The sequence below is a fragment of the Colletes latitarsis genome, chromosome 4 (assembly GCF_051014445.1).
Source record: "Colletes latitarsis isolate SP2378_abdomen chromosome 4, iyColLati1, whole genome shotgun sequence".
Lineage (NCBI taxonomy): Eukaryota > Metazoa > Arthropoda > Insecta > Hymenoptera > Colletidae > Colletes > Colletes latitarsis.
Genome location: NC_135137.1, coordinates 37,748,141 through 37,762,460, shown reverse-complemented (window position 1 = coordinate 37,762,460; position 14,320 = coordinate 37,748,141). Strand labels below are relative to the sequence as shown.

General features: G+C 46.3%; 1 protein-coding gene across 22 annotated transcripts in view; it reads right to left on the bottom strand.

Annotated features, from left to right (window-relative positions):
* LOC143341438 (uncharacterized) overlaps positions 1 to 14,320 on the bottom strand; it is a 228,404-nt gene that overhangs the window by 87,907 nt on the left and 126,177 nt on the right. For 2 of the 22 annotated variants that reach the window (XM_076764416.1, XM_076764414.1), the window contains exon 1: positions 6,642 to 8,227. The exons of 17 other annotated variants lie outside the window; for them this stretch is intronic. In XM_076764416.1, coding sequence (XP_076620531.1) covers positions 6,642 to 6,804 — 163 coding nt within the window. In that variant the 5' untranslated portion in view covers positions 6,805 to 8,227. Of the gene's footprint in view, positions 1 to 6,641; positions 8,231 to 14,320 lie in introns of those variants that run through there. 3 more of the 22 variants (XM_076764413.1, XM_076764419.1, XM_076764426.1) reach the window with 3 other exon arrangements.

Here is a 14,320-nt window from a genome sequence, read left to right as displayed (position 1 = left end):
TGTATTACAGGGCGATTCTCTTGCTAGAAGCCCCAAAAGCAATAGCCTCGATCCAGGCTGATCGTAACACAGTGTATTAAAGGCCGATACCGTGTGTGTAACCGGCGGCTATTGTCGCGGTGACGGCTGTGTGCGAGATATACAGTCAACAGTGTGAAAATAATAATGATTAGTTTGGTATCAACCTCTGTCGGGCTCGCACTTATTGGAAATCCATCAGAATTCATTAGTGGACACGCGCTTCATTAAACAGCACGCGTTTCTTGTTCGCCATGGCTGGAAAACAAATTCGTTTCGATGGATAATTGTTTTATGATCGAGAAAGCCTGGTAAAAACGCAATTTACGTACGAAAAGGTAGATTTTTTCGTCATCGTCAACATCGCTCGTATAAGCAGTATTTCTAGCTCGACGCGGTAAAAACCGAGGGCCCTCTTCTTCTCGCGGCTGGATTAATTTGTAGAAAAATTAGGTCGCAATTAACGGATCATAGTCCCGACGAATTATATTTTTTTGCGCACTCAATTCCTACGAAGAGGCGAGAAATAATAAAATGCTCACGTACAATAAAAACATACCCACGTTTATTTTATACCGCATTGATATTTCGAGTACAATATTATTTATCGCGCGCCAACAAAATGTTAATATTTACTGTTCTCCATTCTCAACATTGGCGCGCGGAAAATAAAATTATCGGTAAACCCATCGACTGAGAATTTAATCGAGTTACCGATAATTGAAAAAGTCGGTAGATTTGCAATCCCTGACGCGCAACAATCCACTCGAAGGTTGTTAGAATCTACTCGTGGACGTTTGCTCGTCCGTGTACGATCGAATTTCAGAATTCTACGATTGGATTTCGGTTACGTAATACTTCTTGAACGCGAGAAAAAAAAGTCTGCCCTGTAACTTCGATGGCTGCTTATTAACAACACCCCCGCGGCGCCCCCGTCGCTTTGTCGGTCGCTCATTCTGCAAATTATCGATCACGGGCACGTACAACAGAGCGAAGTTTCGTCAGAACTGCCGTCAAATATTCGACGAGCGCGAAATTAATTGCTCGTCACGCCCCGTTCCCCTTTGCCGCGTGGGTCTCGGGATAAAGTGTCAAGGAGGAGGGCTTCTTCACGCTCGCGAGATCCCTCTCGTCTCATCTCGAGCCTCGCGCTTGACAAAGTGCATATGAAATATAACGAGAATGTGGGATGTGCCTGCATCCTCGGCGCAATTTCGCACGAACACGTTATTACGCCCCCGCAGAAGGGGGAGGGAGGGGGAGGACGAAAAAAGGTCGAAGAACGCGACACGGAGCGCGGCTCCGACTCTGGAATCGCGTTCGCCAAACCGAGCTTTCGTGCAAGGTCCGACACTGCTCGAGGGGACGTTTCGGATTAAAAAATCGATTCTTGCACGCGACAGATTCGAATCGTACGAACAGTATCTCGGAAAAGGCGGCGGGAATTCGAAAAACTGGTTACATTAAAGTCTGAGCGCGTAAAACAAGAAGATGGTTTGCAAATTCAATTTTATTTTGTACTCAATGATGAAAATGCTGAAATTTTTCAATCGAAAATACTCGAAACTGGTCCAATCGATGCAGCAATTATTCGCGCAGCGCTTGAAACAACGTTCTAACGTTCTTAAAACAAATTGCTCCGGAGTAGTTACTCTTTTTTGTCGGTCGGGGAAAATGGTTAGTCAGGATTCGCGAGTCGCGGGCTAAAAATTGTACGTACAAACGAAAGACACAGTCTCGTTAGCGAGAGCTTTTCTCTCCGAGGACAGTGGCGCATTCATTATTTCGCCGGCGCAGAAATAGCTAAGAGACGCACGCGAACGGCTGATGCACTCCCATCCGATCCAGCAAAGTTTCGTAATTGCCCGGTTCCAGGAGACTGTTTAATATTAAACGCGATGACGCGGTGCAAGCATAATGAATTCATTTATCACGGCTGGCTTATCGTCCTGATCGAGTTTTTTTTTTTACCGTACGTCGAGCCGACGATACTCTCTCGCCGCGTGTCGTGATTACCCGGGCGCTGGTAGCTTCTCTTTAAGCCAGAGTACTCACCTGAAACAGAGGGAAAAAAACACATCGACGTTATTAAGGCATGTACTAGCGTCGTTTTACGCGTTTCGCTGAATAAACCGCGAATAACGGAACGCGATCGTAAATTCCGTTTGAGAAGCCGGTGGTCGTTAAAAGATTTTTAAATTTTTCCATTCTATTCTTAATCACGTTTTCCGAGAGAATAGTATAACATGTATCTGCAAAATTGCATCGCTAACGTCGTAAAATTGACGGGGTTACGACGCTTTGAACAGAGAAGCGCACAGACAGAACACTTGGTTCGTTCGAGATCTGCTTTAAGAAGGTTTCTTCGTGACCCCATAGTGTTCTCCTCGAGTTTAGAGCATCGAGGTGCAGTTTCAAAACAGCGAGTCAAAGCTTAAATAAAAAGTAAGAAGTTTACGCGCGTATATTTTTCTTTTAGAGTTCCTTATTGCTTCTCGCGTAACCAACGTTACGTAAGTACCGCGGATTAACATATTCTTTGAACGCAAGTTTAATTCATTCGCCAGATCGCGACTGGTCGCTCGAAGATCGTACCTTTCTCTTTCCTAGACAGTTTTATAATATCAAACTTATCCAAACATTGGAATTTCTATATTTTACACGGTTTGTAAGTTCCGAACGTTATTGCTCGAAAGATGGAAAGCCTCGGCAGAGAATTTGCATGGAGCGGAGATCGACGAAGAAAAGACGTCGAAGAACACGGAATATTCGTGCTCCGGTGTACGTGGGATCGTCGGACGGTAATTGTTAATTACGAGGTAAATCAATCCACGCCCCCAATTAATGATCCCATCGTTTCTGATTCACGCAATTCCGTCGGGCCACCTTCGGTGACGCTGATTGGCCGGTGTTCGCCACCATCCCCTGGACTGCCCTTTAATCCGTTTTGCGCTCCTTCCGGAGGTCGCTATGGAACGCGAACCAGCTGGAACTTTTCATTTCCGATTACCATTCCGCCTGGAACGCTGGCCCTATGGATCCGCCGCCTCTTCGATCGAACGAAACAATGAGAAGAATAAGAACGAGGCTACGTAATGGAACGAGTCCTGTAGCAGAGTCTTTGAATTTTTTCAAATTGTCCCACAGAGGCACAGAATCGAAACGGAAGCTCAAGCTCGGATAAAACACCGTACGCGATATCCTCGAGGGTCTAACGAAGAGGCCATCGATTTCAGTCGCGTTTTTTCGCGATAAATCCGAGCGAAACGGAACGGGCACGGCGGCCAAGCATTTGTGCCAAAGCATGATATTTACAAAAATGGTTTGGTACATCATCGGGCGCGCGACCTCGTTTCTCTTTTATTTTCCGAATTTGCCCAAAGAGCCGTGATGTAATCAGTGACCCCGTTGCGATCTCCATTCTGGCTGGAAACTCCATTAAACTTTCGTAAAAATTCCCCCTCTGAATCGATTCGGTCCCCCGTGAAGGGACAGCTGTAGCTCTTTTCCCGCCCAGCTGATCGCGAAAGCAATCAAACCACGGCGCGAAAACTTCGGGAAACACCGCGAAGGCCTGGGTATCGAGACGAACGAAAACTTGGAAAACGTCGAGGCTCGAGTCGTTTGTCAAAGGCGATACCAGAGGCGTCAAGAGCGGAGACGGACGTTTTGGTGCGTGACATCAGCAGATCTATTAGTCACGGGCCTGGCGATGAGTTCTCTCGCTCTGCGCGGAGCCGTATGCAGTAATTACGTCGAATCTGGAAAAGGAAACGACGTCTCTCCGTAAGGGCAAACAATGCTGGGGCTAACGTTACTTTCCAAGGAAACCTTTCATTACGTTTAACGAGAAAAATTCACCCAGCCGCGTCGCTCGGCTGCTGCCTCGACCCGTTACGCGCGAAACCTAACTGACTTTCTATCGTTTTTAATCCCGTAGATTCGGAGCGAACAACAAGGTGGAAAAAGTTCTGGGGAAATGAGGGCCAGTGGAACGGTGTCGCCTGCTTGTTAGGTGCGACCAGGTTCCGTGAATTTCCCCGCAGAGAACGTCTGAAAAGTCGATGCTTTACATGCAATCTTCTTAGCCTCGAATAACTTTTCTATCACTGGACAATTGCGGCAAATAAAACGTTCGTTTGGAGCCAAGAACCTTGTCGGTGGTTGAAAAGCAATAATAGCTAACGAAGGAAATTGTACCACCGATTGCATAAATATTTATTCGTAAAAAGTGTAGCATTATTCGAAGAAAACGCAAGGACTCTTTGTCCAACCCAGTATAACGGTTGAAAAAATATATGATGTCATATTACAAGAATGTACAATTGAATTGCAGAGTGATTTAACCGCCTCGTGCTTAAGTAGGCGCGCGGGAGGTCTAGTAGACCCCCACTGGAATACATTATGCGCTGCTGTCTGGCAGAGGCTGGCTAGTTTTTAATTAAATTTTCAAAATGATTCGCGTACAAGAAACCTCGCTAAACCCAAAAAAAAATTAAGAAAGCTGGTACGTGGAGCTATAAAGATACTCTTAGAGAATTAATAGCGTGGTCGTTAGTTAATATTGACCATACGAGAAGCGAATGACCTTATGTGGAATCCGTAAAGCAACACGCATCCTTTAAACGCCGAAAGTTGTTACACTCGAGCTACCGCGAGACGTTGTGTACCGTACTTATTCATTTCGTCCCTAAATTACGCTGCTCGTTAACTGGAATAGTATCGCCACCATTGGCCAGAAACTCGGTTCTCAAGGCGCGATCCGGAGCCTCGATTCCACCGGGAATACCGAAAGGAATAGCGATCGTGGGCGTGCCCTAAGCTGGGCTTAGGGCTCGGGCTGCCTCCCGTGGAACGAGTTAAACCCGGCTTAATGGCGTATATTCGTCTCCTTTCCAGGAAAACGCGCGGTCGAGCGACGTCTCCGATCGGGAACATCCAGCAACCCGACAATCAGAATTACAGGAATACTTTATCCGACCGACTAACGAAGAACCTTGTGCGCCGTTGGCTTTGTCCAGGTATCGAATTCGCCTGACAAACCCAGACGTTCGTTAAGGTCGCGTGGAAAATTCGATGGTCATCATCGATTCATAAGCAGGACACCGATCGTGACCGAAATAACGATTGACGGGGATCGTTCGATTCCAGACGTCAGACGCGACGAACGAGGTACGACAAGTTCACAGGCGAAGCTTAACCCCTAGAAATACCAATTCGACAGGTTTCAGATTCCATACTTGAAGTTACGGAAGCGTTATTTGTTTGCAAAGTTGAATTTCGTTTAAGAATTATCGATATACTCTTAAAATACGCCTCATCGAACGTCGCCTTTAGACGGACAACATAGGTGAGCTCGGTAAGCTCTCCGCCTCGTACGTACGAGGTCGACCCTTGATCTTTCTAAGGGTAATGGGGTGTGGATGACCTCAGCCCTTAAGAACGTAGACTTTTGAAATAGAAAGCGAACGCAATAACGAACGGAATCTTCCGTTTACCAAATAATCACCCAAGCAGATATCGATCACACGCTTCGATGATTTATGGCTAGAAGACAGGGGATCATCGGGGTCGCACATATTATTAAGTCGTTTCACAAACCTTTCCATAATTCGTGTTCTTGATTAAGTAAATTGTATTCGAGGAGAATATACGCGAGCAAGCAAAAACTATTAATCATCGATGTTGATTTTATTGCACGTGAGTCGTTGGTGATCTTAAGATTGAAAAAGTTGTCGGATCTCAGGTGGCTTGCAACAAAATGGCGCGTTGCTTAACGGGAATTTTTTCATTCGTTCATTTTTAACTGAGATATATTAACCACGGTACTCAAACTCGATTCAACGGATGATAGGAGAACGAATGTAAAAAGGCAACGATGGACGTCTTATGATTCGATGTGGCAAGACCGATTATGTACGTCTACGTTACGTCACGAGATTGCATAGTTCGGCGCGCAAAAAATAACGAAACGACCTAATGCTTCCAATTTTTTTTCGACGCGATGATTCGAACGATCACCTTGGTTGCGTAAACGACGTCAGGGAACTGACAAGCAACATGACCCAATTGACAATTTTCGATTGTTACGAAACTAGATACACGGACAGGCCACTCAAAAATATTAGACACGTATTTTATTCGATTTTCGTGTCGTGCTTGACACAGTTAAACGTCTACGAGATTAAGAAATCAGATTTTTAAACGTTTAACTAAATAGGACTTTCCACTCCACTAGCGACCATACGAATTTCAAGAAACGTGTAAAACATGCAATAAAAAGGAATGTGCATACATTTCGTAGCATCGATCGTGATCTCCAAACGAGCGTCTGAGGATTTCCAACATTTCTGGTTGAAATAAAAGAAAATATATACTACAGTTATTTTGAAAAAATCTATTCCCTTGCAAGCATAGCGAACGAGCATCGTAAAGACCTTCTCGGCCATAGTATCGGTTTTCACTCTCGAACTTCTCGTAACCTTTGCCACCGAACTCTGTTACTTCTGTCCCGAACGAATCGTCCCAAGGAACTGCTCCACCATCGACAATGTCGCGACGGGCGCGCCACTTCCTCCGTTTATATTTAAATGATCACCGCAGGATGTAACTTCTAAATGTACCTTCGTGAAAGTGCACCTTCCTCAGAGGTCGATGCCTCCCATTCTCCTGCACCGACAGATCGTGCGGCCCCAGGTTCTCCCTCGACAGAGAGCTCACCAGGATCCCCCTGAGGGTCGCGAGGGTGCTGCTCGGTATCTCCCTGTTCATATCGTCGGCTCCCATGTCACGCAGAATGTCACCAGCACAGACATCGCGGTAACCGTTCAACCTCCAGCGATTCGAGACTCCGGACACCACCCTCTCGCATGATTCGCCGGGAAAAATGTGCCTTTGCCAAGATTCTTGGTGAGCTTCGTCGAACGCGAAGCGACCCGATCTCTGCCGCAACACAATCGATGTCTCGAATCCGGATAACGCGTATCGATCGTCCGCGCGGAGCTACTGGACAGGGATTAAACGCTGTTCGCGAATCGCACTCCCTCTTACGAAACACTTGTTCCTAACAATGGGGGTTTGGAACACAGAAAAAATATCGCGCTTGTCCTTGTACGGTACCGTTTGGTACAGAGAACCTTGGCTAGGAAGAACTTATCGAAACTTTGAACGCTGACACTGGACTTTTTGGCGAGTATCCTGGTGAAATCGGAATTGCAAAGGGGGTCACACACTTTTTGCACTACCAAGCGTTTAGTACGAGGATCCTTGATCTAATTCTCGGCTACGATGATGCACAACTCTGGAACGGTGCACTGGGATAGGAATTAAACACTGTTTCGTGGAAGAGGTCTTAGAGCTTCGATGGTCTTCTCCCTATCACCTAATTTGGGGTACGAGTATTCCTGGCCTACTTCATGGCTATGAAGTGGCAACCAGAGGCTCACGTGATCGACACGGATCGTCGAAGAACAAAATTTTGAACACTTCTCGTTCAGTCGATATAAAAATCGTCTACCAAATCGATAGCACTGTTTCGCGGTCACGTGTTAATTTTATCCCGCCTCCGCCAGGAATAACTCCGTACTCGCGTCGAATATTCGCTGTACGATATCGGAAGGTTCGCGGAGAGCACCGTGACGGCCCTTTTCACCGTGACGTGCGCGAGCTCGTAACTGGCTTCTTCGTAGGCCGTCGTCGACGGTCACGAGCTGCCGTTGCGTCACCATGTAAATTTAATCGGCTGTTTAACGGCTGATGGCTCGGTCCCGAGGTGCAGCCAAAGGTCGCGTGCGAGTGGATTCGACGTACGCGAGCGGATCCATCGATATCGATCCGCCTGTCGGCCGCTCGGAAAATCGACACCATCGTCGACGCGAGTCCCGCGTAGAAAGTACCTTTCTCCTCGAGCAATTTAGAAATTTCGTCGGCGCGATTTTCCCCCGTGGAAACATCGACGGCCGCGAGAAACACGCGACGCACCGTGACGGAATAATCGCGCACTGTCGTACGCGAGCACGCGATACCCGATCCGGCCACCTGTCGATTTCAAACTTCGCGGGCGGCTACGTTCGAGACGCTAGGAACTTTCTAGGAACTCGATCGTCGAACGTAGGAGTCGCGATCGCGGTGACGAACGAACGAGTCGACGGTACATGCTCGAGACCGTGTGACTTGCTCGAGAAGCCACAGGTCCCTCCACGCTCGTGGCAAGTCTTTCTTGCTCCTTCCTCGAGCTTCTCCCACTCTACGATTCTCGACGGACACTCGGTGGATACGTACACCTTCGGCAACGTGCCGTCTCGTACTCCCGTTTGTACCTATTCGAGACTCCATGGAGTGGGGTCAGGTGCTCGCCTTGTCTCCTATCGCGAGAACGCGTCACTGTTTGTTTCCTACGTAGGTGGAATTTCGCGATTTAAATCCCGCTTCTCGAGCCGCTGCGGGACGTTAACGAGAGAATTATGAATCACGGGAGCGAACCACCCGGGAGCGGTCGTACCGGTTCTGTGTTTCTCACGACTTCTGGAGTCGATCTTCAGCGCGCCTGAAATAGATCCCGATCTAAACACCGCGCGCCAGGCTTACGAATTTGTTAGCGCACGCACGATTTTAGTCTATGGAGGAGGGGGTCAGCGTTGTGGGTTATAAATCAACGGTCGAAGCAATCGTCCGGTAAAAGGTGTTCCGGGTTCGAGTTCCGGTCCAATAAGCTGCGTGGCCAAGTACGCTATCTTTCAGCCTCGATTACTTTACCGCGATCTGAAAGTTAACGATGTTTCTCCTAAAGTAACGGGTTCGCCGTTTTTCAGAAGCGATTTACTTCGAAGTGTACAATTTTAATCGAACGTATGGACGAACTCGGGAATGAAAATATTTGATATTCAACCTAATTTTGTTGATTTTGAACGAGCAAGAGATTTCAGACCAGAGAAGTCTGGGTTCACGCGATACGAGCTCGGTGTTTTTCCAGCGACAATAAACTCTTATTGCGGCGTACGATAGCATAATCTTGGCTAGATAATGCAGCGAATGATTCGGAATGAAAATTATCGTGCAGGAATCGGTATAGGACGTTTTCAATGGAACTGCAACCAGGCTAAAGTCTCAAGTTCTAAGTCTAGACACTCTCTGAATAATTACTATGGCTGGAAAAAGAGAGGTCTAGGATGAATTTCATATCATTGAGGTAATTATCGTGCCGCGTACACGCAAGAAATGTGACACAGTTCGAGCGGAATACCCGTGAGTTCTTTATTCTAGATTCTTTTGCTAATTTTATCGCGTAGACGTTAACTTTCGAACGATATTTATGCCACTGTTTCCGTAATAAAGTTTTCGGCGATGGAGACTAATAGATGTACATTTAGAGGCATTAAAGAATAGATTGTTCATAAAACACCGAGTCTCGGGTTTCAACAGGTCCTCCTAGAGTAATAAGGTGCCATTAAGGTGTTTAATGGCACGAATCGCTTTCAGATCCTCGATATATAACAGAAACCGTCTATGTTGAAATATGAGCGCAATATGATCGATAAAAAAAATTGTAAAACAAAGGCCTTGGGTTAGAATTCTTTGCACCAAATTTCAATCAAAAAAGTCCCCAAAGAACATAATTTAGCAACAAGAAAAGACCGTATCGAGAACTTTTTATGGAAGTCGTTATAAATAGCGTCGATTTAGCCCGACGAAATTGTTTGCACGATTCGAGAAAAAGGAATTTGCACGTTCGAGGCTCGTATTCCAGATGGTCGGTTCAACAGGAAAAGATTTAATCTTTATTACGTGATGTATTCGTACCAGGAGGATAAACACTGACTCGGTTGACGTTCGACGGCGCAAATAATATTAACATTCATCGCACGCGTTGCATTCTCGTTTTAAAAATAGACGAAACTCAGCGTCGTCGAATGTCTCCCGTAAATCCTCGATCGATCATTATCTATCGGTGTCTTCGTTAAGTAGATGTACAGACGCGGACGAGCCTCGCCTCGATATTTAAATCGCCTGTGACGCGACTCGCGACATTGAGGCGTTCTTCTCGATCGCGCTACGTTCGTCCCGGTCTTTGGAGATAACGATAATGACGCGCTCGGCCGTCAGAAACAGCGCGAAACGGCGATTTCCTCTTAGAAATGCAGAGACGTTGGCTAATTCGCGGTCGACCGTGAACGATGACGTTCCTTTTGTCGCGAGTGTCGCGTGTGCCGAACGGTGAAAACGGCCTTAAATGGCAACGTCGTAAACGCCATTAAAATTCTGTGGTCTGTACGTAATCGTTGTTTTCCACAACTCCACGCCGCTTTTTGTTAACGTTGCACGTTTATTTACCGTCCCCTTTTTTCCGCCCTTCGCGCTTCAAGGCTGGATCGAAAAGCGATCGTGTTAATTACTTTCATACAAAATTCTACGTATCGACCACGATACTTTTGTTGTTTATTGATGCAACAAGAACCTTGCTGCAGGAACAGAGTAACTGGTAAAAAAAAAAACCAAGTACAAGGTCGCAATTAAGAGGCAATTAAGGTCGATTTTTGAGAAGTCGGTGGACAGCCGCCCTCGTCGACGGATGATCCAACATGGTGTCGTGGTAGCCGGAGCGATATCTCTTTGTAATCTCGTCCCACACAGGAACCCATTCGTCCGTGAACGTCGTAAATCATCCGTAAAGCGCGAATCGGCCGTAAGTAACTATCGCCAGGCCCGACACTGACCCCATAAACAAGAACGGAAGCAAGGGATTTTTTTCAGTGTCGGATGACCTCACCCCTTTCCCCGGCGTTTCAGGTAAGAACGCAATTCCTAAGCGGATGAACGAACCTCCTGGCCCCTCGACCAACGTCCACGGGAGAGATCGATTATTCTATATCTTCTAATTCCAAGAAAATTACCAGGCAATTTCCGGGTTAGTCGTTCTCCCAGCGATAATCTCCGCGGAACGGAACCATCCGCGCTTCCACGTCGGGTCATCGTCGATCGAAAGCGTCGCTGCGTGGAAATCTGAAATCATCCGTGAACTCGGACCCAACTGTAAATAATGATCCTGGGAACGTTCTCCACGACGTCTTTATCGTTTAACGTTCGCCGGGGCTGGGGCATCCTGCGACGTACACCGTCGAACAAAGACAAAAGAAACACTTCGTAACGAACGGACTCGATAATTGAGGATAATTACGCGAGCGTTGCTGGGATCGACTACTAATCGCGGGAATTAAAAGCTGAACGCTCGCGAGAAGATTTCTAGCTTAACAATTATGCTAATGGGATTACCGCTCGGAAGACTGTTCTGACGTAAAATTTAATTCCCACCAATTTGTTTCACCGAAAAGGTGAACTCCTTTTTTCTTTTTTTCGTAGAAACAACGCGAAGCGTCGCGACACTTTCTTACGATCGAACCAGGTTCCGGTTCCATTTCTTTCCCCGCCCCTTTTGCGACGTTTAAGCGGTTCCATTAAATCGTGCTATGTAATTCCGAGCCAGCAATTCAGAATCTATAACTCGTACACAACTCCGCTACTTTCTCCTTCGAAATGCAAGAACGGTTGTTGCAAAAACTATCCAGTCCGAGGTGCACAACCGTCACAATAAAACGAAGAGAAACCACAGGCGCTCGAACAATGCGAGAAAAAGTCGGATGGAAGGTGGGGAGGGGGGGACAGGAAATCTAACCATAAAGGAAGCCAACGAATATATTTCTTAATGATGTCGTTAAAAGGTGCTCTGAAATAATTGCGGACGAGTCGAAAAATAAAATCACAGTATTTTCAATTACGAGTCGAATTGGCTTTTACAAAAAGGAATCGATCGAGAAACTGTTTGCGGATGTCTCGCGTGCGTGTAATTTGATTGCAAGGAGATTAGTTTTGTGTCTTATTATTCGTCTCGGATCTTCCAAGAGACCGAGACCCTCGCTCGAAACAGTCCAACTCGTTGAAACTCGAGGGCGGGGGACCAGCTGGGAGTTAGATCCGAAACGTGTTACAGAGACGCGTTACATGAGAGCTTAGACGCCGACGCCAGGCCTCGCCTTCTGCGATGATAATGACCATGAAACGAGGCGGCGGTGCGCTCAGGAGAACGCAAAAACTGGCGTCGCCCGGAATGGAAGAACTCGCGGAAATCGCGCATACAAAAGCGGACTTAAGAAGCTCGCCTGGGAACTCTTTGAACGCTGAAAGCCACTTGGAGTGGCTGACCCCTTTTTTCGTTCGGATGGACGGACCTGCGGGCGATTTACCCGTGAAAATCTACAATCTGACGAACCGTTTGCACTGGACGACCTCGATAAGACACCTTTCTGCGTCAGACTCTCCATTCGAGGCCAGGCAAAATGAGGAACACTGGAGGATTTGCAGGAAACAACTTTCAACTTTTGATCTAAATAACCAACACTCTTCTTGCAAAGTTCCTTCTACAACCCCTGTTCAACTTAGAATCTTTCACCCTACGTTTCGTTCTCAAGACACATTCGACCACAGTTCGCGCAACATATTTAAGAATTCATTCGCGAACAGATGCACACTTATTATATAATAATATCCTACACTACCGTGGGGAAAAAAATGTAGGTGAGACGTACGGAACCTCCGATAAAAATGGAGCCACAATTCGGAGTCAGCTTGTGTAATCGCTTTATCAATGGCGATTCTGCTTGCAAAGGCAGAAGAGGAGGGTTCGCCGATAAGATTCCTGGTCTTCGAAGAGGCGAGATCGTCAGAATTTCTGTGTGCTTAAGCGATACGAGGGAAGTTCTACAGATCCTGGAAACTTTCGCAAGTGGGTTGATCGGTTCAAAAATCGTCGAACAAGTGCTGATCCGCAACACATGGGACGAGTGATTGAGGCTTCAGCTCCGGCTCTGGAATCTCGTATTGATGAACTTATTCAAAGCGACTATCGATAGGCACTACAGAGACGTGCTTGAGGAGAAAAACTTTTCCTTTGGTATCGTTTTATCGTAGGTAATCCAGCAAACTAGACAACGTAAACAAACTGCTCCATTTAGTTTCTTTCCAATCGTAGTATAATTTTATCGCGTTAAACCTGTCATTATAGATCATAAAAGCCACATGTCCAGTGTCACGTTCAGAATGCGACAACGATAATACGATCGATTAAAGCAGTGGTTGCCAACCCGTCGATAGTAGCAATGAATTTATGAATTTGTAGTTCTCCTCGAACACTGAACTACGATTAAATAAAATTCGATCCCGTCTATCTGCACGAATTATTTAACGTAAAATTTCGGTTCAGAGAAACGCCTCGTCGGGTGTCGACGGATTTTCTGGATCCGCAGGGCGATAGAAACGTTTTCAACGGTTCGAAACGGTCCTCGCCTTAAAAGTCCTCCTAACGGAAACTGGTTGCCGGGGTTTCTCGCGAGAGAGCCGATAGCGCACGGTTACGCAAGAGATATGTTCCGAGCCGACATCATTTCGTGTCGCGGCGACGCGATTTATACGCCTGGAGAAGTTGCGAGGCCGGTATTCCCGTCGGCGATTTCTTGCGGCTGGCTGGCCTTGCAATGCCGCGCGCGATGCAAAGCGTCTCTGGCATTAGAACTGCATCCACCTGCAAACGGCCACCGCCGATGGCATGCGGCTTTTGCGGCCAGCTATCGGTCCCGCCGACAAAACATTTTCCAAACCCCCATTAATTTGCTCCTCCATCCCCTAATGCCTTTTCAGGCACCACGCGAAAAAAATAACATTTATTTACTTGCCGAACGACAGGGGTTATCGCGGTTCATCGCCAGACCAAATCCAGGAGATTTACTCCCGGATGATTGGGGAAACTTAAGGGGGGAGTCTCATGCGAATGATAGAAGATTGAACCATTTTTCTTAATTTTTTTTAAGGAAATCTTAAATTTGACGCTATGATTCATTTTTGCAGCTTACTTAGCTGTCCTTTGGGAATACAAGATAATTTTTCTATTAGTTTTTATTAACTTTTAACGTTGTTATCGCGGTTCATCGCCAGACCAAATCCAGGAGATTTACTCCCGGATGATTGGGGAAACTTAAGGGGGGAGTCTCATGCGAATGATAGAAGATTGAACCATTTTTCTTAATTTTTTTTAAGGAAATCTTAAATTTGACGCTATGATTCTTTTTTGCAGCTTACTTAGCTGTCCTTTGGGAATACAAGATAATTTTTCTATTAGTTTTTATTAACTTTTAATGTTGTTATCACGTCCGCAGTAAACATGCGTTTAAACACTGGCGTACGTGATTACTGCTCTCAATAACGACCGAATCAGAAAAATCAAAAAGATTTTTATTCGGTAGGTTTACAGTTATCG